The sequence below is a fragment of the Pseudonaja textilis genome, chromosome 5 (genome assembly GCF_049901715.1).
Source record: "Pseudonaja textilis isolate UNSWEBS1 chromosome 5, rPseTex1.2, whole genome shotgun sequence".
In the NCBI taxonomy this organism is placed as follows: domain Eukaryota; kingdom Metazoa; phylum Chordata; class Lepidosauria; order Squamata; family Elapidae; genus Pseudonaja; species Pseudonaja textilis.
The window spans coordinates 21,304,468-21,328,824 of record NC_141994.1 but is presented as its reverse complement, the minus strand read 5'-3'; the positions used below and the strand labels follow the sequence as shown (position 1 = coordinate 21,328,824).

General features: G+C 42.0%; 1 protein-coding gene across 1 annotated transcript in view; it reads left to right on the top strand.

Annotated features, from left to right (window-relative positions):
- The window catches only part of PRMT8 (protein arginine methyltransferase 8), a 60,909-nt gene that overhangs the window by 14,044 nt on the left and 22,508 nt on the right, over nucleotides 1–24,357 (top strand). Inside the window, exons 2-4 of the mRNA XM_026701941.2 lie at nucleotides 3,268–3,453; nucleotides 16,178–16,333; nucleotides 19,640–19,703. Of these exons, the coding sequence (XP_026557726.1) occupies nucleotides 3,268–3,453; nucleotides 16,178–16,333; nucleotides 19,640–19,703 (406 nt within the window). The remainder of the gene's footprint in view (nucleotides 1–3,267; nucleotides 3,454–16,177; nucleotides 16,334–19,639; nucleotides 19,704–24,357) is intronic.

Here is a 24,357-nt window from a genome sequence, read left to right as displayed (position 1 = left end):
ATATGTCTAGTTTAATGAAAATAAGGACTAGGAATGATATGATAGCAGGGTTCCAATATTTGAGGGGCTGCCACAAAGACCAGAGGCTCAACCTGTATTCCAAATCAGTGATCGTCAACCAGCAGGAAAATTTTGGTGGTCCATGGAGAAATGTCACCCCCAAAGCACCCCAAAAAGCACCCCCCCAAAAGCAATTAATCCAGGCTGCATGGAAACACAAGGCTGCGCCGCCCACATGGCCTGCGGGAACACAAGGCTTGCGTCGCTTGCATTGCGAACAACATGAGGTAGTGAGGAGAGGGGGGAAAGGAGGAGGGGGGGAACTTGCCCCACTCACTCCACACACCTGGCCTGGCCACTGGGCTGCTTCTTTCTGCTTCTTCCTTCTTCTGCTTTTGGCTGCACGCAAGGAAAGCAGCCAAAGTCTTTCTTTCTCCCCCACAAACTCCGCCAGAAATGAGTCTTTGGGACCCTGCAAGGCCTCCTGCTCCAAGAGGCTGCACCAGTGCAACTGGTCTCACAAAGACTCATCTCTGGCAAAGTTTGGGGGACAGAAAGAAAGAAAGTCTGCTGCTTCTGCTGCTTTCCTTGAATGAAGCCAAAAGTCTCTCTCTTTCTTCCCCTGAGAATGGAGCTGGAGATGCTATATTGCGATCCCAAATAAAGAATGATTGATCGGTAGGGAAATGGGGTGGGGAATTTTCCTGTGGACTTTTTTGGGGATTTTCCCAGGGTCTCTAGTCCGCGGGATTTAAAATTATGAGTTTGGTGGTCCCTGAGATCCAAAAGGTTGGTGACCCCTGTTCCAAAGCACCTGAGGGCAGGAGAGGAAGCAGTAGACAGAAACTCATCAAGGAGAGAATCAACCTGGAACTAAGGAGAAATTTCCTGACAGGGAGAACAAATAACCAGTGGAACGTCCTGCCCCTAGAAGTTGTGTGTGCTCCATCATTGGACATTATTTAAAAGGAGACTGGACAGCCATTTGTCTGGAATGGTACAGGTAGTCCTTGAGGTACAACAGTTCATTTAGTGAGCATTCAAAGTTACAATGGCACTGGAAAATGTGACTTATGGCTGTTTTTCACAGTTACAACCTTTGCAGCAATCTCCCGGATCGAGGGATCAAAATTCAGGTGTTCGGCATCTGACTCATACTTATTACCTTTGCTGTGTCCTTGGGGGTCATGTGATCCCCTTTTGTAACCTTTTGACCAGCAGAGACCATTGGGAAGCCAGATTTGCTTAACAGCCAGGTTACTAACTGATTAACTGCAGTGATTTACTTAACAACGGTGGGAAGAAAAGTCATAAAATGGGGGCAAAACTCACTTAACAAATGTCTCACTGAACAACAGAAATTTGGGGCTCAATTGTGGTCATATGTTGAGGACTTACATAGGGTATAAGCAGGGGTGGTATTCTACCGGTTCAGACCGGTTCTAGAGAACTGGTTGTTATGATTCTGCGCAGTTCAGAGAACCGGCAAATCTAAATCCTACTTGATCAATGGATTGGACTAGAAGACCTCTAAGTTCCCGTCCAATTCTGTTCTTTTGTAATTCTGTTATTTATTTATTCATGGCATTTATCTAGCCAACCAGCTCATTTTGCCCTTAATATTTTCACGGCTATTTTAGCTACCTCTTTTGCAGCCCAAACCAGATGGTTGCTTTTTGCTTTAGATATTGACAGAGACCTATTTATTGTTTGCTTGGACGATGCCCAAGAAAACTTTGCTTGAAGTTTGAAAGAGGATGGTTTGAGCTGCAGCTCCTGAGAAAGATGTCATACTTGAGGTCCCGGAAATGCAAGAGAGATATAAAAGCTATTAAAGAGGCTGTTAACAACCATAATGGACAATTTTCTTTGTCGGTGATTTAAAGGAATCTCCATTTGTGCGAGCTTGTGTAAGCCCTACTGCAGAGAGTGGTCAGATTTTCTGGCAAGCTTTAGCGAGGGAGGCAGTCTGAGAGTGAATGTGCCAGAATATCTGAGAGACTACAGATAGCTCTTAACTTACAACAGTTCATTTAGTCAGTTGCCAAAATTGTAAATTTTGATTACATGACCACCGTGGGGTTGCTGCAATGATCATAAAATGTGAAAAATCGTCATTTTCTTAAAAAAAATTCCAGTGTTGGAGAATTCACAACTTCTGGAGGCAGCTTGTTCCACTGATTAATTGTTCTAATTGTAAGGAAATTTCTCCTTAGTTCTACCCTGTTTCCCTGAAAATATGACTTAACCTGAAAGTAAGTCCTAGCTTGATTTTTACACATGCACTCAATATAAGCCTTATCCCAAAAATAAGCCCTAATTAAGACCCCACCCACCCCAGAGTGCATGGATAAAAATTAAGCTAGGGTGGGGATGGGGTGGTGGTGGAACTGCCCTACTAGTTACCTTTGGGCAATTGTAGCCAGGCTTCGCACACCCCAACACCTGCCTTGCCGGCCCATTTCTTCTGCAGCCAGCAAGGCTGGCAAGGCTTTCCTGAAGGTCTCTGTAGCTGATAACAAAGCTCAGGTTCGATCCAGAGTGCTGTTATCAGCTGCAGAAGCCTTCAGGAAAGCCTTGCCAGCCACAGAAGAAGTTCCTGGAGGCCACTAACAGTGAAAAGGAGCCTGGGGGTGACACACACAAGTGAGGTTAGTCAGTGGATGACTGAAAATAAGACCTGGTGCCTTTTGTGGTGGCAAAAAAATATATAAGACAGGGTCTTATTTTTGGGGAAACAGTGTAAGTTTCTTCTCTTCTTGATTAGTTTCCATCCGTTGCTTCTTGTCCTAATTTAAAGAGAGCAAGACAGGAAGAAGAGGTTGAGCTGGTAAAAAAAGTAAGATCCTTAAATACCGAAAAATATGAATAGAAAGAAAAGCAAATATGGAAAGTGCAGAAGAAAAAGATGCGTGGGCATAAAATGCTATGACTATTTATTTTTTCTTTTTTTTTGAAAACAATTTTATTGATTTTTTAAAAACAAACAAAACAAACAAAACATAAAAACATCAGCTCTCTTCCATACATATATACAAGCAGTGTGTTGGTTGGTTCATCAGTTTTGTGCATTCATTTCATAGTCTCAATTACAGTTACATTACATAATAACTCGTATTATCAATCCAAACTTATATATACTAGTATCACTATTAGAAAATCATTTGGCTATAATTTTATTCATTCATACTTTATGAGATAACTATAATTTAGGTAGTATTTATTAGGTAGTATTTACTATTTATTTTTTCTTGTGACGCCTTTCAGGTGTACAGCGGTGGCCCCAAGCCTCTCCAGCCAGTCACCATACCGAATCCTGTCCCGCCTGCCATTCAAACTCCGTTGGCGCCAAGTTGTCCCGGCCGAGGCAAGATGGCGAAACTCCTGAATCCAGAAGAAATGACGTCGAGGGATTATTACTTTGATTCGTACGCTCACTTTGGAATCCATGAGGTAATTGGTCCAAGAGGCTGAGTGGTTTTGTCACAAGGCCCAGAACGGTGTGCTATGGGGGTTTGAGGGTGGACTTAAGCTGAAATCCAGGTTTTTCAGCCAAGCCTCTGAAATCCATTTGAAAAATCCACTCGGAATTCAATGTAGAGAAAAGCAAGATTTTGACACTTTAGGCAACGAAAACCAAATTCACTGATATAGAATAGGTAGAATTTGATACTAACTTTGAGAGGGATCTTGGAGTCCTAGTGGACAATCATTTAAATATGAGCCAGCCTTGTGCAGCAGCTGCCCAAAAAGCCAATGCAATCCTAGGCTGCATTAACAGAGGGATAGAATCAAGATCCTGTGAAGTGTTAATACCACTTTATAAGGCCTTGGCAAGGCCACACTTGGAATGCTGCATCCAGTTTTGGTTGCCATGATGTAAAAAAGATGTTGAGATTCTAGAAAGAGTGCAGAGAAGAGCAACAAAGAGGATTAGGGGACTGGAGGCTAAAACATACGAAGAACAGGAACTGCGGGAATTGGATAATTCTAGTCTATGAAAAGAAGGGTAAGGGGTGGGCTGCTAGGGGTTCGGGAAAGCCCCTAGCTAAAGTTTATTTATTTATTTTATTTATTCATTTATTTGATTTGTCAATCGCTTACAAGATAATAGGTATAAGAAAAAACATAGTTATGAATACATGAAATGGATCGATATAAGAAAAACAAAAAGAAACAATAGGACAGGGACGGTAGGCAAGGGAAAGGGGTGACATCAATAGTAAACAGTCTAAGGTTAAAGTTTTTGGGGTTTGGGGAAGAAACCACAGAGTCAGGCAGAGTATTCCAGACATTGACCACTCTGTTGCTGAAGCCGTATTTCTTGAAATCAAGTTTGGTGTGATTAACTTGAGTTTGTATCTATTGTTTGCTCTTGTGTTGTTATGGTTGAAGCTGAAGTATTCATTGACAGGTAGGACATTGCAATGTATGATTTTATATACCATACTTAGATCAGACCGAAGACGGCGTAATTCAAGGTTCTCTAGTTCTAGAATTTCGAGTCTGGTGGCATAAGGTATTCTACAGCGAGTAGAGGAGTGGATAACTCTTCTTGTGAAATATTTCTGGACTTTCTCCTCTGTGTTAATATCAGAAGTTCTGTGCAGTTCAGAGAACCCCCAAATCCCACTTCTGGCGGGAGAGGGAGAGGGAGGGAGAGAGGGAGGGAAAGATAGAGAGGGAGGGAGAGAGGGAGGGAGGGAGGGGAGAGGGGGGAGGGAGGGAGAGAAAGAGAGAGGGAGTGAGGGAGAGAGAGAGGGAGGGAGAGAGAGAGTGGGAGAGGGAGGGAGAGAGAGGGAGGGAGGGAAAGAAAGAGGGAGGGAGGGAGAGAGAGAGAGGGAGGGATAGAAAGAGAGGTAGAGAGAGAGGTAGAGAGAGAGGTAGAGAGAGAGAGGGAGAGGAGAGGGGGGAGAGAGATAGAGAGGGAGGGAGAGAGGGAGGGAGGGAGAGGGAGAGGGAGGGAGAGAGAGGGAGGGAGAGAAAGAAAGAGAGAGGGAGGGAGGGAGGGGGAGAGAGAGGCAAGGAGGGAGAGAGTGGGAGAGAGAGAGAGGGAGAGAGAGAAAAGGAGAGAGATATACATCCGATCTAACCTCGGAGGGCTGGTGGTGATGTTCTCTCCCTCCCTCCCTCCCTCCTCTCTCTCTCTCTCTCTCTCTCTCTCACACACACAAAGACACACACACAGAGGTCCCTCGCACACACCCCATCCCCTCCAAGGCAGCCACATTCCTAACCTCCTCACTACCTCGTGTTGTTCGCAATGCAATCGACGCAAGCCTTGCGTCCCCCTGGGCCATGTGTTCCAGCGCAGCCTGGATCAATTGCTTTGGAAGTGACATTTCTCTGCGGACCACCAAAATTTTCTCGTGGACCACCAGTGGTCCCTGGCCCACTGGTTGGCGACCCGCTATTCTGTACGATGTTTTCTGCCCTGGCTCCCTTCACGTTTGAACCCAGGCTCAGGCTGTGGATGGCTGAAAATCTCCACAGCCATTTGGCTATGTAGGGACACCCTCAAATGATGCAAGGGTATGAACAGATTTCCATAAAGATTGCAGACTACAGGAACCCTTCGCATTTCAGTTTGAGATGGAGACAATACAGACTTGTCCCCAACAGCCCATGTTCAACAGTGAAGGGACCCAGGGCAAAAAACGTCCTGCAGAAAAAAACAGCTCCACAAACAGCAGTTCCAAGAAGGCTCCGCACCCGTTTGCACCACTCAGGTGGCCCTAAGGACACAGAGAGACTTCCAAGTGGCCTCAACGACTCTCTAAAAAGGATGCAAATGACCAGCAGTCTGCAAGGAGGATAAATCCTTCCATTCCCCACCATTCAGTCAGAACTGAAGAAGCTTCTTGGATGAGAAGCGAAACATCTTCAAAAGAAAAAGAAAAAACCAGAAAGTCCAGGTGCCTCTTGGAAAAAACAAAAAAAGTACCTTTAGGTTAACCATGACCTGGATGGCTGAGAATTTCCACAAACATCCAGGAAAATTTGCATCACCCTATTGGTAATTTCTCTTCAGAATTGCTCTGTGTAGTTTGTAGACTTGGCCTCATCCCGTAAACTTCTCTATAGTGGGAAATCTGCTTTCCGAAAGAGCTTTTTCCTCCCTTCTATTTGTGTATAATTTGATCCCACTGGAATCTCTGTTTGCCAACTGAAGCCTGCAGCTTTGGTATTGAGACTGTTGACGCATTATTGAGTCAATGTTTAGCCACCCGTATTCTTCTGAGTTAGCCAATTGCGTTGAAACAAGTCTTAGCAATATCATTATCGCTGCTTGTGTCCTAGGTTCCTTTTCATAAGCAAATGCAGGATTCAAGGCAAAGTGTGGATGCTTTTTGTTTTTAATTCTCTTGTCCCGGTCAAATCACACAGTCTCAGTGGACTCTGAATTTCTACCATTTCTACAGAGGTGGTATTCAAACATTTTTCTTTTTTTACTACTGGTTCTGTGGGTGTGGCTTGGTGTGTGTGGCATGGCTTGGTGGGCGTGGCTTGGCGGGCATGGCAGGAGACGGATACTGCTAAATCCCCTGCCCACTTGGGAAGCCATATTGAGACCAGATGCTCCCACCCCTGCCACATTTTGAGCCTGGGAAAGTGGGAGGGTGGAAGTTCTTGGCGTATGTTTAGTTAGACAAAATAACATCCTTTTTGTAGTTCAAGGTCATGCTAGTGTGCGCACAAGTGAGGGGAAGTATTAACTTGGGACGGATGGTGATTGGGGCATGTGATGTGATGATGGGTGTAGCGGGTTGGATCTGTAGTTTTGATTATTGCAAGGAAGCCCTGAATTTTCAGATTTTTCAGATCCAGTTGTGCCAGTTACTATCCAAATAAAAGAGAACTTTTGAGCAGTGCCTGTCTTGGAGTTATTGGTTGGAGTGGAGATTTGCTGGAACGCTGACATCTCCATTCTCTCTCCACTCCAGGGGAAGGTTATTGCAAAATCTCCACTCCCTTCCCACCCCACTAACCTGCTTTCCAGCTCTGTTCTCCTCTACAGGGCAACACAAGAAGACCCAGTGGATCAGCTGGGACTCAATGGGAGGCAGAGAACAGATGGGGGTGGGGCCAGTCAGAGGTGGGATTGGCCGGTTCTCCGAACTACTCAAAATTTCCACTTCCGGTTCTCCAGAACCTGCTGAAGGCCACCTCTGCATTTCTACCTTTGCAATTCATTGAGACTGCATAAAAGCTTCTGGTTTGGCAGCCGGCAATATTGTACAGGGAAGATCAAATGTGATTTTTTTTCTCCTCATCCTATTCTCCCGTGAAAATAAATTCAGAACCGTCTTGGCCAAAGCTGTCTTCGGGCTTGCTGTTGCGTGGCTGAGATTCTCCAGGGACACCTGAAAAGAAGATGTGGAGACACACATATTGAACAAACAGTCCTAACAAAAACCCAACCTATTGCAACTGCAGCCCCATTTTGCAAAAATCGATATAGGTCATCACCCATGAGCAGCCTGAGACACAGAACAATGGGAACAGCTTCAGAAATTCACAATAGCTGTCAGGTGTGAGATGCTGTCAAACAGCCAGCTGGTGATTTTCCACCAGTGTTTATTAGGATCTAGTTTCTTTCTGAACACAAGTTCCAAAGCTGCTTTTTCCAAAAAAAGCAACTCGATTTTCTTGGGTTTTTCACTCCCCCTCCCCTTTGAAACTCATTCGCTTCTCAAAGAGATTCTTACTGATGAAAATGTGATTAGAAAAATATTAGAATGTGCAGCAATGAATAGATTAACACTTGCAATTAAAGAAGGGGAGAAATCTTAATACTATAAGATAGGGGAGCTATTTTATCGGCAGCTAGAGAAAAAATAGGAAAGCTAAAAATAGCTAATAGATCAATGAAATATAGAAAATAGGTTTACAGAATTAAACATGCTAAGAAGAAGAATGTTATAGTAATAGAGATACTATGTATCTTAATAAGAGAAGAATAAGATGAGAATGCACCAAGACAAATTCCTTGTGTGTCCAATCACACTTGGCCAATAAAGAATTCTCTTCTCTTCTCTTCTCTTCTCTTCTCTTCTCTTCTCTTCTCTTCTCTTCTCTTCTCTTCTCTTCTCTTCTATTCTATTCTATTCTATTCTATTCTATTCTATTCTATTCTATTCTATTGATGAATTAATACCAAAGTAATGAACATGGATGTAAATTTTAATTGTTATTGCACAAGATATTTGTACTCAGAAGACGCACCGTTAAATGGAAGATGAATTGTATGTGCCTTAAATAAAATTTTAAAAAATTACAAAAAAAAAACCAAGAAAGAAAATAGTTCTAAGAAGCTTCTTCAATTCCAACTGATTTGGGAGAATGGAAGGATTTATACTTTACACTTTAGCTAGCCAAAGGTGTTTTGTTTGTTTTTTCCAAAAGGCAACTGGATTTTCCTTGGTTTTGCTTGAAGACATTTCCCTTCTCCTCCAAGAAGCTTCTTCAGTTCTTGGAGGAGAAGCAAAACGTCTTCAAGCGAAAACCAAGAAAGTCCAGTTGCCTGTTGAAAGAACACTTTGGGGACAACCATGACTTGGATGACTGAGAATTTCCATAGACATTGATTTGGCCAAGTGTGTGGTGAGGCACACAAGGAATTTGTCTCTGAGTGCAAAAGCACTCACTGCTTTTGAAAAAACAACAGATAAAATAATAATACTTTATTTATTTATTTTATTTATTTTGTCAAAAGCTTACAATACAATAGAAATAAGAATAAACATAAGTTTAAATACATGAAATAGGAACTACTAATTGGGGACAATAGGACAGGGACGGTAGGCACGATTATGAGCTTCTGCATGCTACTTACAGACCTCTTAGGAATGGGTTGGGGTCAATAGAGGTTAGTTTGAGGGTAAAGGAGTGGGGGTTTGAGCAGGTGACAACAGAATCAGGTAGTGAGTACTAAGGTACTAAAAGTGTGCAACTAGTAGAAGATAGAAAGAGTAGGTAATAAAAGCATAAATAATGCAGCAGCCACGTTCTATGAGTTAATATGCATATAATTAGATAGAAGTTACTATATTCCTTGTGGTCATTCACTTATTAGCACTTATTAGCAGAATATAATTTTTTCCATTCCCCACCAGTCATTTGCAACCGAGGAAGCTTCTTGAATGAGAAGCAAAATGTTTTCAAAGGGGGGAAAAAACAAGAAAGTCCCATTGCTTTTTGGAAAAAGCACCTTTGGAACAACTATGAATAAATGAATGAATGAATGAATGAATGCTTTATTGGCCAAGTGTGATTAGGCACACAAGGAATTTGTCTGGGTGCAAATGCTCTTAGTGTACATAAGAAGAAAAGATACATTCGACAAGAATCATAAGGTACGACACTTAATGATAGCCATAATGTACAAATAAGTAATCAAATCATACTAGGAAACAGTCAATATAGATTGTAAGGATACAAGTGACAAAGTTACAGTCATACAGTCACAAGTGGGAGGGGATAGGTGATAAGGAGTGATGAGAAGATTAACAATAATAGTAATGCAGACTTGGTAATAGTTGGACACTGTTGAGAGAATTATTTGTTTAGCAGAGAGATGGCGGTTGGGAAAAAACTGTCCTTGTGTCTTGTTATTCTGGTGTGCAGTGCTCTATAGCATCATTTTGAGGGAAGGAGTTGAAGTAGTTTATGTCCGGGATGTGAGGGGTCTGTAAATATTTTCACAGCCCTCTTTTTGACCCATGGTGCAGTATACAGGTCCTCAATGGAAGGCAGGTGGGTAGTAATTGTTTTTTCTGCAGCCCTAATTACCCTCTGGAGTCTGTGTCTGTCCTGTTGGGTTGCAGAGCCAAACCAGACAGTGATAGAGGTGCAGATGACAGAGTCCATCATTCCTCTGTAGAACTGGATCAGCAGTAACTGAATCACCATGACCTGGATGATTGAAAATCACCATAGACCTTTGAACACAAGTGTTCCTTGTTTGGATCTAACATTCCAAAATGTTTGGGGGTGGGTGGGTTGGAAACAACATTTCTGTTAGTGGCAGAGCTTTTAATGCACTTGAAAAGATCTTAAAAATGCAGGGAGAGCTTTAGAGACATATCTGCCTTACAAGTAGCCCGTGTTGAACTGTATAGTTCAACATGAGCTACTTTTAAGGCAGACATGTCTCTGAAGATCTCCCTGCAAAGCAGAGATAAACGTTAGGAACTGAGTGGTCAGAATGTTTTAAGACGTGTGGAATTCCATCATAAACTGCTTTACCACAATGTTCCTTGAAAAAGGAGAGTATTTGTAGCTTAGGGTTGAAACGAGGGGTCCTTGGGGCTCTCTGAATTTTTTTCTTTCTTTCTTGCAGTCATTTACAAAAAAATTACCTTTATGGTTTTTACTATGCGCACACTGGCCCACATTAAAAACGAAGAAAGGCATGCAGAGTTGCTCCTAAGCAATTTCCTTTATGGTTCCTTACCCGTAGAGAAAAACCTTACTAAACTAAAACCACGACTTGCATCATTAAAGATATACTTTGAGAATCTCTAGGGAGAAATTGTCTTGACTCCCTTCTCTCAACTAAATTAACTAAACTTTGTTGCCTCTTGGTCCTCTGGGACATAATCCCTCCCTCCTGGGAATCCAGACTACATTCCACCACAGCATTTGCCAATTGTAGTCAAGCTGTTGGTTTTTCAGTGTGGTCTTCAAAAGAACTCTCTCAATATTATGACACTTTGTGGGTGGTTAATCTATAAGATTCAGCACTACTCCAGGATGTCCAAACTTTTATAGTGTTTCATCTTACTGTGGTCCTGGAAGGCTCCGTGGAAGCAGATGCAATTCACATTCTTGGAATAAGCAGAACGGTTGTTCTCCAAGTCGTACAATGTTCTCCAGAATTAATGCCTGTTCTTCCCAGGACAGCCACAGCTTGTTAATGGTGCTGGGCTAGGTCATTCTTAAAAAGATATATCACTCACATGCTTTCAATCTCTCATTCACATTGGGGTTTATGTTCTCTCGCCTTTAAAGAATTATCACAAGAGAATCCTTGAATTCTGCATCACAAAAGCTACTTTTAGGGTTCTGTTTCTGTGGCCTCCAATAGAGTAGAGTAGAATTAATAGAATAGAATGGAATGGAATGGAATGGAATAGAATAGAATAGAATGAGGAAATTAAAATGGAATGGAATAGAAGGATAGAATGGAATGGAATGGAATGGGATGGAATAATAGAATAGAATAGAATAGAATAGAATAGAATAGAATAGAATGAGGAAATTAAAATGGAATGGAATAGAAGGATAGAATGGAATGGGATGGGATGGAATAGAATAGAATAGAATAGAATAGAATAACAGACTTGGAAGGGACCTTGGAGGTCTTCTAGCCCAACCCCTTGCTCAGGCAGGAAACCTATACCATTTCAGACAAATTGTGGTCTTCTTAATCTTCTTCTTCTCTTCTTAAAACCCTCCAGTGTTGGAGAATTTACAACTTTTGGAGGCAAGTTATTTCATTAGTTAATTGTGGAATTTCTCCTCAGTTCTAAGTTGCCTCTCTCCTTGATTAGTTTCCACCCATTGCTTCTTGCCCTGCCTTCAGGTGCTTTGGAGAATAGCTTGACTCCCTCTTCTTTGGGGCAGCCCCTGAGATATTGAAACACTGCTATCATGTCTCCCCTAGTCCTTCTTTTCCTCAAACTAGACGTACCCAATTCCAGCAACCGTTCTTTGTATGTTTTAGCCTCCAGCCTCCTCTTTGTTGCTCTTCTCTGCACTCTTTCTAGAGTCTCAACATCTTTTTTAGATCGTGGTGACCAAAACTGGATGCAGTATTCCAAGTGTGGTTTTACCAGGGCATTGTAAAGTGGTATTAATTAACACTTCATGTGATCTTGATTCTATCCCTCCATTTATGCAGCCTAGAACTGTATTGGCTTTTTTGGCAGCTGCAGCACACAGCTGGCTCATATTTAAGTGATTGTCCACTAGGACTCCAAGATCCCCCTCACAGTTACTACTATTGAGTGAGGTACCACATATACTGTACTTGTGTAGTTGGTTTTCCTTGCCTAAATGTTCAAATGTTCAAATCTTCAAAGCCTTTATTGTCATTGTACATCATGTATACAACAAAATTGGTTTAGCCTCTACTGGTGCAGTTCATACAAGAATACAAGACAACATGAATAGTATAGAGCTGTGATGGTGAACCTATGGCAGAGCCATTTGTGTGGGCACACGAACTCCAGGCAAACTTACCTCACTGAGCATGCGTGTGCCCCCCAGCTGATTTTCGGGCTTTTTTTGGAAAATGTTTTTTGAAAAATAGGCCTGTTTGATCACTTCCTGTATTTCTGGAAATACTGGAAGTGATGAAACAGGCCCATTTTTTTGGCCTCTGGGAGGCCAAAAAAGTCCTGAAAATCAGCTGGGAGGCGCACGCATGTGCAGTGCAGATAAGGGGAGGGATCGCATGCACAGGGGTCATGGGGGGATGCGCATTGCCTTCTGGGTGCTGACATAGTCTGCAAATCCATGAAGGAAGAAGTTAATTTCAAATACTTTGGTGACATTGACACAGTTCTCCCTAATTGCTCATTACTAGTTAGAACTTGAACCAAAAAATAGATGACATTTCAATTAGAGTTTGAACGTGCAACCCTGAAGGGTAAGGAAGACATTTACTGTTAAGTAGCAAGAACAATGAAAACTAAGAAGTGTTAATTCCTTGTTAATGAACCAGAATCAATCTGGATAAATGCAACCTTCACCATAGTAGGTGATACTGGGTTTTAGAACCAGGTCTCTTTCATTCATGAGCCAAAAGCCTTCTTGCTTTTACCACATCCTGACTGTTCTGTCCTAGGCTTTCCAAGATCAGAAAGCCGACTCATCGTCCTGATAAAACCCCTTTTATTTAGGTTAAAGTGAATTTCTCTCCAGCAAAGTCCTGGCAAACAGTCTTTCATGAGATTTCACAATTACAGACCTTTATCAGGCATTTTTCACCATCCACCTGCGCCCTTACTCCTGAGTCGACCCTTGTTCCTTAACTGTTCCCTTCTCCTGGCAGCTCTGTGCATGCGCACACTGGGAACAGGCTCCAGCTGTTCTTCTTCCCTACTGATCTCCCAACTCCAAAGGCAGCTGATAACTGTCGGACAACCTTGGCCCGATCTCTGCCTCCGATGCAGAGCATTATCCGAGCCTTCTCCAGACTCCAGGATTGGCCCATGTTCCTTCTCAACCTCCTCACTGTCCAAGTCTGCCACCAGTTCTGCTGGCTGCTGGCAGGCCACAATACTGACTTCTGCTACCTCAATTAGAAATCAGCAGGAAAGGTTTATCTGAGATCTTGGAAGTAGAATGGTAGTTGGAAGAAGATGGATTCAGTGTAAAGAGCTGATCAAAGCATTTTCACCAAGCCAAGAAAGGCAGGCAGAGTTGCTTCTAAGTAATTTCCTTTCTGGTTCCTCACCTATAGAGAAAAAATTTACTAAATCAAAACCACTACAAGTAGCCCTTGAACTTACGACCACAATGGAGTCGAAAATGTATGCTGCTAAGTGAAACATTTCTTAAGTGAGTTTGGCTCCACTTTAAGTCCTTTCCTGCCGCAGTTGTTGAGTGAATCACTGGTGGTATTCAACAGATTCTGACCAGTTCTGGAGAATTGGTAGTGGACATTTTGAGTAGTTCAGAGAACCGGCAAATACCACCTCTGACTGGCCCTGCTAACCCCATCTATTCTCCACCTCCCATTGAGTCCCAGCTGATCATCTGAGCTGGAAAGCAGGTTAGTGAGGTGGGGAGGGAATTGAGATTGTGCAGTATATCCTTCCCCTGCTACATCCACCAGCCATGCCCACCAAGCCACACCTACCAAGCCACGCCCATAGGACCAGTAGTAATTTTTTTTTAATTCCACCTCTGGGATGCCACATCGTTCGTAACCGTGAAAAATAAGTTATGTCACTTTTTTTTTCCAGCGCAGCTGCAGCTTCGAATGGTCATTAAGTAAACTGTTGTAACTTGAGGACTCCTTGTAAAGTCTAGAAGGGCTTCTGGTTGTTTGCAGTCTACAGCAGCCCAAAGTGAGAAGGAGTCTGGGATAGGTAGTCCTCAACTTATGACCACGATTGAGCCGTACATTTTGGTTGCTGAGTGAGACATTCGTTCAGTGAATTTTGCCCGATTTTACGACGTTTCTTCCCCCAGTTGTTAAGTCAATCACAGCAGTTGTTAAGTGAGGAACATGGTCGTTAAGCGAATCTGGTCTTCCCCATTGAGTGTGCATGTCAGAAGGTCGCAAAAAGGGATCACGTGACCTGTGACCGTCATAAATTGGAAGCAGTTGCTAAGCGTCTGAATCTGGATCATGTGACCAAAGGGATGGTCGGAAGTGAGACACGCTCATAAATCCCATTTTTAGTTTAGTTTACTTTATTGTCATTGCACCTCGTACCATGCAATTAAATGCCAGGTTCAGTGTACATTATGCATTAAAAAATAAAACAGACTAAAACACAAACACATCCACTTCACATGCTATACGATTGAATTGAAAAACCCCTGATATTGCATTCATATGGCACCATACAGTAGAGTTCAATATCTTCAGCATGTTGTAACTTCTTTTTTTTAGATAAACTTTACTGATCTTTTATATCTTTAAAAACCTAAAAAATATACATATTATATAACATTAACAGTGTGTGACATCTATCTCATATACTTCTATTTTGTGCTTATTTACAAATATATACAATATGTGCAAATATAATCTATAAATTGCTTATCATTAATTCTTCCATCATCCATATGTCTTAATTCAATCCAATCATACCATTTCCCCCAAATTCTATAATATTCAGACTCTTCTTTCTCTCGTAACATCAGAGTTAATTTATCCATCTCAGCACAGGCCATTATTTTTTGAATAATCAATTCGTCTGATGGTATACACTTATTTTTCCAACACTGAGCACAGGCAATTCTAGCAGCCGTTAGGATGTGCAATATTATATATTTTATATTTTTCCCACATTTCTTTTTAAATATCCCTAGCAAAAATAATTCTGGTTCCAAATCCATTTGTTCCTTGAGGATCTCTTGCAACCATTTTTAAATTTTAAGCCGGTACTTCTGGGCTTCTAAACAAAACCACTATACAGTAGAATTCAATATTTTCAGTGCGTTATAACTTCTAACAGTCACTAAACAAGCGCTTGTAAGTCAAGAACCTACCTGTCATGAGTTCATTGGGAAAGGGGGCACCAGAATCCTCTGGATTTGGAGTGGCAAGCCAAGAAATAGGGTTGAGCAGCTGAAAGTGACATTATTTATTTATTTATTTACTAAAGCATATTAGCTCAATTTACAGGCTCGGCATTCACCCAGAGATTAGCCTTGCGATATTAAACTGTGCTGCAAACTAATTACAGCCAATGCTCTAGATATTTGGGGGGCACTTTTTGAGATCCTGTTCTCGATGACAATTTTGTTGTCAGTGACACGGATGGAGCAGCTGCTGGTTGGATAAAAGAAAATATGCTTTGAAGGTTGATATCTCTGGTTAACATATTCATGGTTGCCATGGTATAGAAACCCTGGGCGTCTTCTCTCGAAATTGGCAATGGTTTTTTTTTTTTTTTTGCTTTGAGAGAAACACAGAGAGAGAGAGAGACAGAGAGAGAGGCAGAGAGACAGAGGGAGACAGAGAGACAGAGACAGAGAGACAGAGACAGAGAGAGAGAGAGACAGAAAGAGAGAGACAGAGAGAGAGAGACAAAGAGAGACAGAGACAGGGACAGAGAGGCAGGGGGAGAGAGAGAAAGAGACAGAGACAGAGACAGACAGAGAGACAGAGACAGAGAGAGACAGACACACACACACACACAGAGACAGAGGCAGAGAGAGACAGAGACAGAGAGACGGAGAGAGAAAGAGAAAGAGAGAGACAGAGACAGACAGAGAGAGAGGGACAGAGAGACAGAGAGAGAGACAGAGAGAGACAGAGAGAGAGAGAGAGACCGAGAGAGATCGAGGCAGATAGACAGAGAGAGACAGAGAGACAGAGAGACAGAGAAATAGAGACAGAGACAGACAGAGAAAGATTCAAGTCACCAGCAAAACAATGTAAATTCTGATTTTGATGTGACCGCATGCTGTCTTTTTTTTCCTAACCCAGGAAATGCTAAAGGACGAGGTGCGCACGTTAACCTACCGAAATTCCATGTATCACAATAAGCACGTCTTTAAGGAGAAGATTGTGCTGGATGTGGGGAGTGGCACGGGCATCCTTTCCATGTTCGCTGCCAAGGCGGGAGCCAAGAAAGTCTATGGGGTAAGGAGAACGGATGCTAGCTGTTGTTTTGCTTTTTTGGCAGCAATTTTTCCCCCCATTTGCCAGCTGGATTCCCAAACATCCTCCTCCTCCTCCTCCATTCCATAAACCCTTTTCCCTTCTAGCACTGATGAAGTCACCTAATTTGGTAATGAAACATATTCAAGAAAACAACTAAGCTCAGGGAACACCAAGGACCCCACAGTCCTCCTCCCCCTCCCCCTCCTCTTCTTCATAAACCCTACTCCCTTCCAGCACTGAAGATGTTACCTTGTTTGGTAATGAAACATCTGCAAGAAGAAAACAACCAAACTCAGAGAACACCGAGGACCCTTCATTTCAACCCTGAGCTACAAATATTCTCCTTTATCAACGGGGTTCTTTAGTAGGAATGCTATCGACATGACCTCTCTTCCCTTGACCAAAGAGCCCACAATATTCTGATGAGCAAGCTAGCTAACTGCAGATTAGATGGGATGACGATTGATTAGACACTTGTCTGGCTAGACAATAATTTTCAGCCAGCGCTCATCAAGGACGCCAGGTGTAAAATACTAATTGGATCACTCCAAGATTTGATCTTTCACCCTCTTTATCAACGATCGGCAGAAGGAAGGAAATTACTGGCTTTATGAATAAGTAGAGGCTTCAATTGGCGCAAGTTGGCTTTAGCAGCTTCAGCATGTACAGTTAAGTACAGGGAGTCCTTGACTTAACCACAGTGACCATTCAAAGTTCCAACGGCGCTGAAAAAAAATGCGACTCGTGACTGTTTTTCACACTTATGGCCACTGAAACATCCTCATGGTCAGATGATCAAGACTGAGACACTTGGCAACTGATTCGCGTTTATGACGGTTGCAGCGTCCTGGGCCAGTGGTGGGATTCAAAGGTTTTTTATCACCGGTTTGGTGGGCAAGTGTTTGGCACGTGCATGCATGCAAAGTCTTCCACTATTTGAGGGGCTGCCACAGAGAGGAGGAAGGAGTCAAGCTAGTTTCTAAGGCACCCAAAGGCCAGACAAGGAATAATGGACAGAAACCGAACAAGGAGAGATTCAACCTGGAAATAAGGAGAAAATTTCTGACAGTGAGAACAATCAACCAATGGAACAGCTTTGCCTTCGGAAGTTGTGGGAACGCCATCACTTGAGACTTTCAAGAAGCGATTGGACTGCCATCTGTCACAAATGGTGTAGGGCAGTGGTGATTAACCTTTTTGGGCTCCTGTGCCAAAAATTGCACATGCGCCAGTGCACATGCACTCACATGCCAGTACCCAGAATGTAAGGCATGCCCCCTTCCTCATGTCCCCTGCGCATGCACATGCAATTCCCCTCATCCCGCCACCCTCTTACCTGCACTGAACCTCACAGCTGACTTTTTGGTTGGTTTGAGGCCTGCAGAAAAAACAATTACTACCCACCTGCCTTCCATCGAGGACCTGTATATGGCACGAGTCAAAAAGAGGGCTGTGAAAATATTTACAGACCCCTCACATCCTGGACATAAACTGTTTCAACTCCTATCCTCAAAACGCTGCTATAGAGCACTGCACACCAGAACAACTAGACACAAGGACAGTTTTTTCCCGAATGCCATCACTCTGCTAAACAAATAATTCCCTCAACACTGTCCAACTATTACAAAGTCTGTACTACTACTACTATTAATCTTGTCATCACTCCTTATCACCTATCCCTTCCCACTTGTGACTGTATGACTGTAACTTTGTCGCTTGTCTCTTAATTATTTATATTGACTGTTTCCTAGTATGATTTGATTGCTTATTGTACCCTATGACTATTATTAAGTGTTGTTACCTGATGATTCTCAACTCCTGATGAATGTATCTTTTCTTTTATGTATACTGAGAGCATTAGCACCAAGACAAATTCCTTGTGTGCCCAATCACACTTGGCCAAGAAGGTATTCTATTCCATTCTATTCTATTCTATTCTATTCTATTCTATTCTATTCTATTCAAAACTCATTTCACAAATGTTTCACTTAGCAACAGAAATTTGGGGCTCAACTGCAATCGTAAGTTGAGGACTACCTGTACCCCTTTCCTTGAGCGTTCCCATGTGTTTTGCACCTGATGAGGACTATCATCTTCAGATCTTTCTGAGGATGTTCTTCAGCACATTGATTTGGCCGCCTGTGTGCATTCCTTTTTTAAAAAAATAGATCCATTCTCATTTTGTGAGTCTTTTACTACATATTAAAAGAGAAGTTGAATAAAAAGAAAAAGAAACTTCACATTTTCATTGGTAACGCAATTATTTGCCAGTGCAAGAGATCCCCAAAGGTGCTTTTTTTCAAGAGACAACTGGACTTTCTTGTTTTTTCTGTGAAGATGTTTCACTTCCCATCCGAGAAGCTTCTTCAGCTCTGAAAGGATAGTAGGGAATGGAAGGATTTATACTCCTTGCAGACAGCTGGTCATTTGCATCCTTTTAGAGGGTCCTTGAGGCCTCTTGGAGGTTTATCTGTGTCCTCCAGGTCACCTGAGTAGTGCAAATGGTTCACGTAGTCTACAAAAGACTTCTCTGAATTTTCAAGATCTCTTCAAGTGCATTAAAAGCCCTGCCACTAAAAGAAATGTTGTTTCCAATCCACCACAAACAAGATCTTCTGGACTTCAATTCCTAGAATGCTGGCTGAGGAATTCTGGGAGTTGGAGTCCACAAGCCTTAAAGTTTCCAGGTTTGGAGAGCCCTCCACTAGACACAAGGTGTGAAGGCCTTCTGGAACCTGTGTCTTGGTAGAACAGCTTCTCTGGAATAAGCTTATGATTTCTGCATATGCGATTCATGGGTAGGCTTCAAAATTTTTAGCAACTGGTTCTCTGCCCGGTTGCTGGGTGGGTGTGGCCATGATGAGTGTGGCCTAGTCGGACTTCTGGGAAGCCCGATTTTTGCCCTCTGAAGTCTTTCCTCAAGCCTCTGGGAGGACAAAAACAGCCTCCCCAGGATCCGGAGGCCCTCTGGAACCTGTTTCCGGCCTTCCCGAATTTCTGGAAGGCCCATTTTTCACCCTCCATGAGCCATTGCACAGGCCCTGTAATTACCTGAGATCAAAAACGGGCCACGTGGAGACTCCTTGGTGGGGCGGGGCAGGGCCGATGGGGCCAGCCAGGGATGGGATTTGCCAGTTCACCTGAACCGGCCATAAAATTAGCTACCTGTTAGCTATGGGTTCACCTGAACTGAGGCGAACCAGTAGTAGCCCAGCCCTGATACAATTTGATTCATCTGACATGCTCATTGTCGGGCTTCTTTTATTTCTCTTTTCTTTCTTGCAGATCGAATGCTCCAGTATATCTGACTACTCCGAAAAGATTATCAAATCCAACCACTTGGATCACAGTAAGACATATCGATGACGATTGGTTCTACCTGCTGTTTCTATTTTCCTTATTTTTCAGTTTCTTACCTGATGCTCTGTAGCTGGGTTTTACAGTATTTATGACTTACAATCTTATATCGTTCCAAATATTAAATTTTGTAGATTCTGGGTTTTTAAAATTTGTTTATTATGGGAGTTACTTCAATAAAAGTGACTTAATTATTAAAGTTTATTAAACTTTAAAGCCCTTTATGGGATTAAAGTGGTCTAAAGGCAAGTAACGTTAATAAATAAATTACTTAACTCCTCCTATGATTATTTCACTTTTCCTAGGGATAAAAAACTGCAGAACTTTTGTGGCTTCCAGTATTTAAATAATTCCTCTGGATTTGTGACTTTACTCTTGCTGACCTTGTCTTTCTTCTTAGTTTCACTAGTAGCAGTTAATGAACTTGGAATGACACCCGTAACGCCCCCTCCAATTATTTCTCCCATGATCAAACTCTCTGAAAACAAACATTTGATTCTATTTTTAATAGCCATGATAAACTTACCTCCTCCAAAAGTCAATCCAGTTATCCGCCTTTTTTACCACTGGTATCAATGAATTTGTGATGACCCAGGGTGGGATACAAAACAAACACAGTCACAGAAAACAGGTGAAAGCCCCTTTTATTCCTTCACTTTGCTTACTTGACTTTTGGACAGATTACTTGAATTTTTCTTCTTTTTATGACCCTGTATATCCCTTAATTCAAGGTAGGGTTGAGGCTACTGAATCGATCTGAGCGTTTACTAGCCAGATGCCCTATGCAGAGTTCACAGCAGATATTTTCTTCTTGCAACCTGAACATCTGTTGCTGCCTAGGATTGAACTCTCAACCTTCTGAGTGGGAGGCGAATGTTTTCACCTCTAGGCCATCATGCCGCTCTGGAATACAGATGATAATTGTTTCAGTGTAATCATACATACATGCATGCATACATACATACACATCCATCTATCCAATCCACATTTATCCACTTGCCAATCAGTAGGCCTGGGACATTTTAAGAAATGCTTTGCAAAAGTCAAGATATAGGATGTATTGCAGCGTTCTCACAATCTACTATGGAAGTTACCCATTCCACAAATAAGTTAACTGCTTAGAGTCAATTGAATATGGCAGGATATAAATGCTAGTTAGTAAATAAATAACCTGGCAAATTGATTGTGGACCAATAGATGTAATTTCTAGCCATTGTTTACAAGGTGCATAAGAGCTGTATCTTCACCATCTGCTGAGGAATTTTCCTAAGAATTCATATTAACCTGATGGGGTCTCTTGGCTTACTCCATCTTCTTTTTTTCCTCTTTCTGAAAATAGGGACTTCATTTGCTCTCCTCATTTCACTTCAGCAGGATTTCTCCAAGATCATCATCTTCTTCTTTTAATGACCTCAATAATAATCCCTTGCGGGGTGGAGTCTCGGCAACTGAATGGAGCTGAGTGTTTACTGGCCAGATGCCCTTCCTGTTACCAATGAGGAGTTTTTTCCCCAGCAGATATATTCTCATTGCGCCCAGAGGGAGAAATATCTGCCTCTACCTAGAATCGAACTCACAGCCTCCTGATTGTGAGGCAAGAGAGCTCCACCTCTAGACCACCTCAGCATTCGAGGATTTCTCCAAGATAATACATAAGAATTTGGCCCAACTATCAGCTGCTTCCTTCAGTCCCCTAGGATGGCATTTATCTGTGGAGCTTTAAACATAATCAGAATAAAGAGGTATTCCCTGTGTTGTGTTTCTGTCAATCTCAGGGCTCTTATTTCTCTATCCTGCTCTTCGGTTTTCTAGTGGAATGCATATATTTTGTTGGAAAAGAGCAAACCCAATAGGAGTTGAGTAGCTGTTTCTTGGTTTAACAGATTAACAGAGTTGGAAGGAACCTTGGAGGTCATCTAGTCCACCCCCCCACCCAAGCATTTGTATGATTACCCAATCATACGTGTCTTCACTTCAGCTTCATGGTTTGCATGGGTGCTACTGCTTTTAGCAGGTTTTGTAATAACATTAAAGCATATCACATCATGTGTTAATGGGATTACATTTAACCTGAGTGTATAATTTGGATTGCTTTATTTAATTTACCATTCTTCCTTTTTCACTGAGCAGCCAATACACCGACTCTTTGCTTTTCCCTATATTTTGAACATATCTAAATAAGTCTTTTAAAAAGAATACTCAACGTCCTTTGCCAACCTCAGTCACTTCTGAATTTCTCTTACCTGTCACCATTTCTACAATTCTCGGCTACATTTCTGCACATTTTACTTTCCCATTTCATACATATGTCCTTTTAAAAAATATTTGGATTATCCCAAAGCTTTCTGTATAGCTGTGTATGCCGCTTTTGCCACAGGCCACAGTGCCTCAGATAGAAAGTCCCTACAGAGAGTGGTGAGGACAATGGAGACAATTATAGGCCGTGTGTGGATTTTAACATAGAATTTTATTTGTTAATGCTATCCTTCAACTCTTTTTTTCTCATAATTTTTTTTTCTTATTTCCACTGTGCTTCTCAAAGGTCCTTTGGTGTTTTTTTTAAAAACGAAATCTCACCCATCTCGGATTATTTTTCTCTCTCTCCCTGTTTTCTTCTTTCCTTGATCTTCCTCAACGGGTATCTGAGCTTATTAAAAACAACTTAAAAGCGATTTCCATTGGTGCCATTTCCTGAAAAGGCTATGTCGGGTTTTTTTATAGTCTATTATCTCCTTGACAATTTAAAATTGGTTATTGGAGAGGGCTGTCAGAAGTTCACCATCAAAGAGTAAATTGCTGCCAGCAGGATTTAATCCACTAAAACCTTCTGTATCCATCTTGAAAAAATAGTCTCACCCCCCCCCCCCCCTTGATAATCATTACTATTAAGATCACGTACTGTTGCTTAAAAATTCTCCATCTAATTTAAAAAAAAATGAATTCCATGGAAACAGTGACATGGACCAACTTTTTCCCCCTTGACCCACTCCTGTTGCTCCACTCCTGTTAATAAGTGAGATAAGCCTCCAAATATATCATTTTATTACAAAAGAGGTTTTATCTTACTAAAAGATGGAGAATGAAATCAGGTGAAAAAGCCATCTTATGAAGCCATCTTATGAAGGGTAATCCAGGGAGTTTCTTATTTCTACTAGAAATTAGTTTATAGGCAATCGGAAAAGGTTTTAAATCATCATCATTTAATGATCCCATAATCCCTTCAGTCTGGGCAACTGAATGGAGCTAGCAGAGTGTTCACTGGCCGAATGCCCTTCCTGTCACCAATGTGGAGTTTTGTTCAGCAGATATATTCTCAGGGTACTCAGAGAGAGAAAAGGTTTTAAAAAATAACTGTATATTCATGTAACTACAGTTAGTCCTTGACTTACAACTACAGTTGGAACCAGGATTTCCAAGGCAGTTGTTAAGAGGGTCATGGCTGAACTTACGACCTTCTTTCTTTGATGGTGAAGCGAATCATGGCAGTTGTTAAGTGAATTGTGAAGTTGTTAAGCGAAGCCAGATTTCCCCAGTGACTTTGCTTGTTGGAAACTCCCTAGGAAGGCCACAAATGGTGATCACATGACCTCAGGAGATGCTGCAACCAAATACTTGCCGGTTGCCAAGCAACAGAATTTTGGTCAAGAGACCATGGGGTTGCAGCAATGGTCATAAGAATGAGGACCGGATATCACTTGCCTTTTTTTTTAAAGGCTGTTGTAACTTTGAATCATTGTAAGTCAAGGACTAGCAGTATTCTGACAGTTGGGCCTACTCAGATAGCCCTCGGCTTACAAAGGTTCGTTTAGTGACCATCTGAAGTTACAATGGTGCTGAAAAAAAAGGGACTTACAGCTGTTTTTTCACACTTATAACCGTGGCAGCCTCCCCATGGCCACGTGATTTACATTCAGGTGCTGCTTGACAACTGGTTCTTAGTTATGACCATTCCAGTGTCACGCGATTCTCCTTCTGACCAGCAAAGTCAACGGGGAAGCAAGATTCACTTAACAAACACTCACTTAAATTAATAAGATTCACTTATTAATTTAACAACTGCAGTGACTCAATAAATGTGGCAAGAAAAGCCATAAAATGGACTCACTTGACAAATTTCTCACTTAGCAAGATAAATTCTGGACACGGTTGTCGTTGTAAGTCAAGGACTACCTGTAGGATAAAGGTTGAATGATTTCCTCTCCTGAAATCCCTCTGCCCCCCCACCTCCTGGCCTCTAAGCGTGACACCCCACTACTACCACCTAACCCCCAAGGAGCCCCTTATGTGGCTCTGACCCTAATCTCTGTTTGTGACACAATTTGGGCTCCCCAAAACTACGTGCCTCACTCGTGATTAAAAAGGAAACCAGAATTTTAAAAATGGGAGAAATATATAATGTAATCTTTTGGTCAAACGGCCCAGATGAGTACAGGTACTCCTTGACTTGCAACCAATTGCTGAGTATCCATTCAAAGTTATAGTGGCATTGGAAAAAATGAGTGGTCCTCGCACTTATGACCGTTGCAGCATCCCTAGAACCACATGAACAAAATTCAGTCGCTTGGCAACCGGCCTTCATTGATGATGGTCTCAGCCTTCTCAGCTGACTTCTGAGTCAACGGGAGAAGCAACCTCAGCGATTTGCT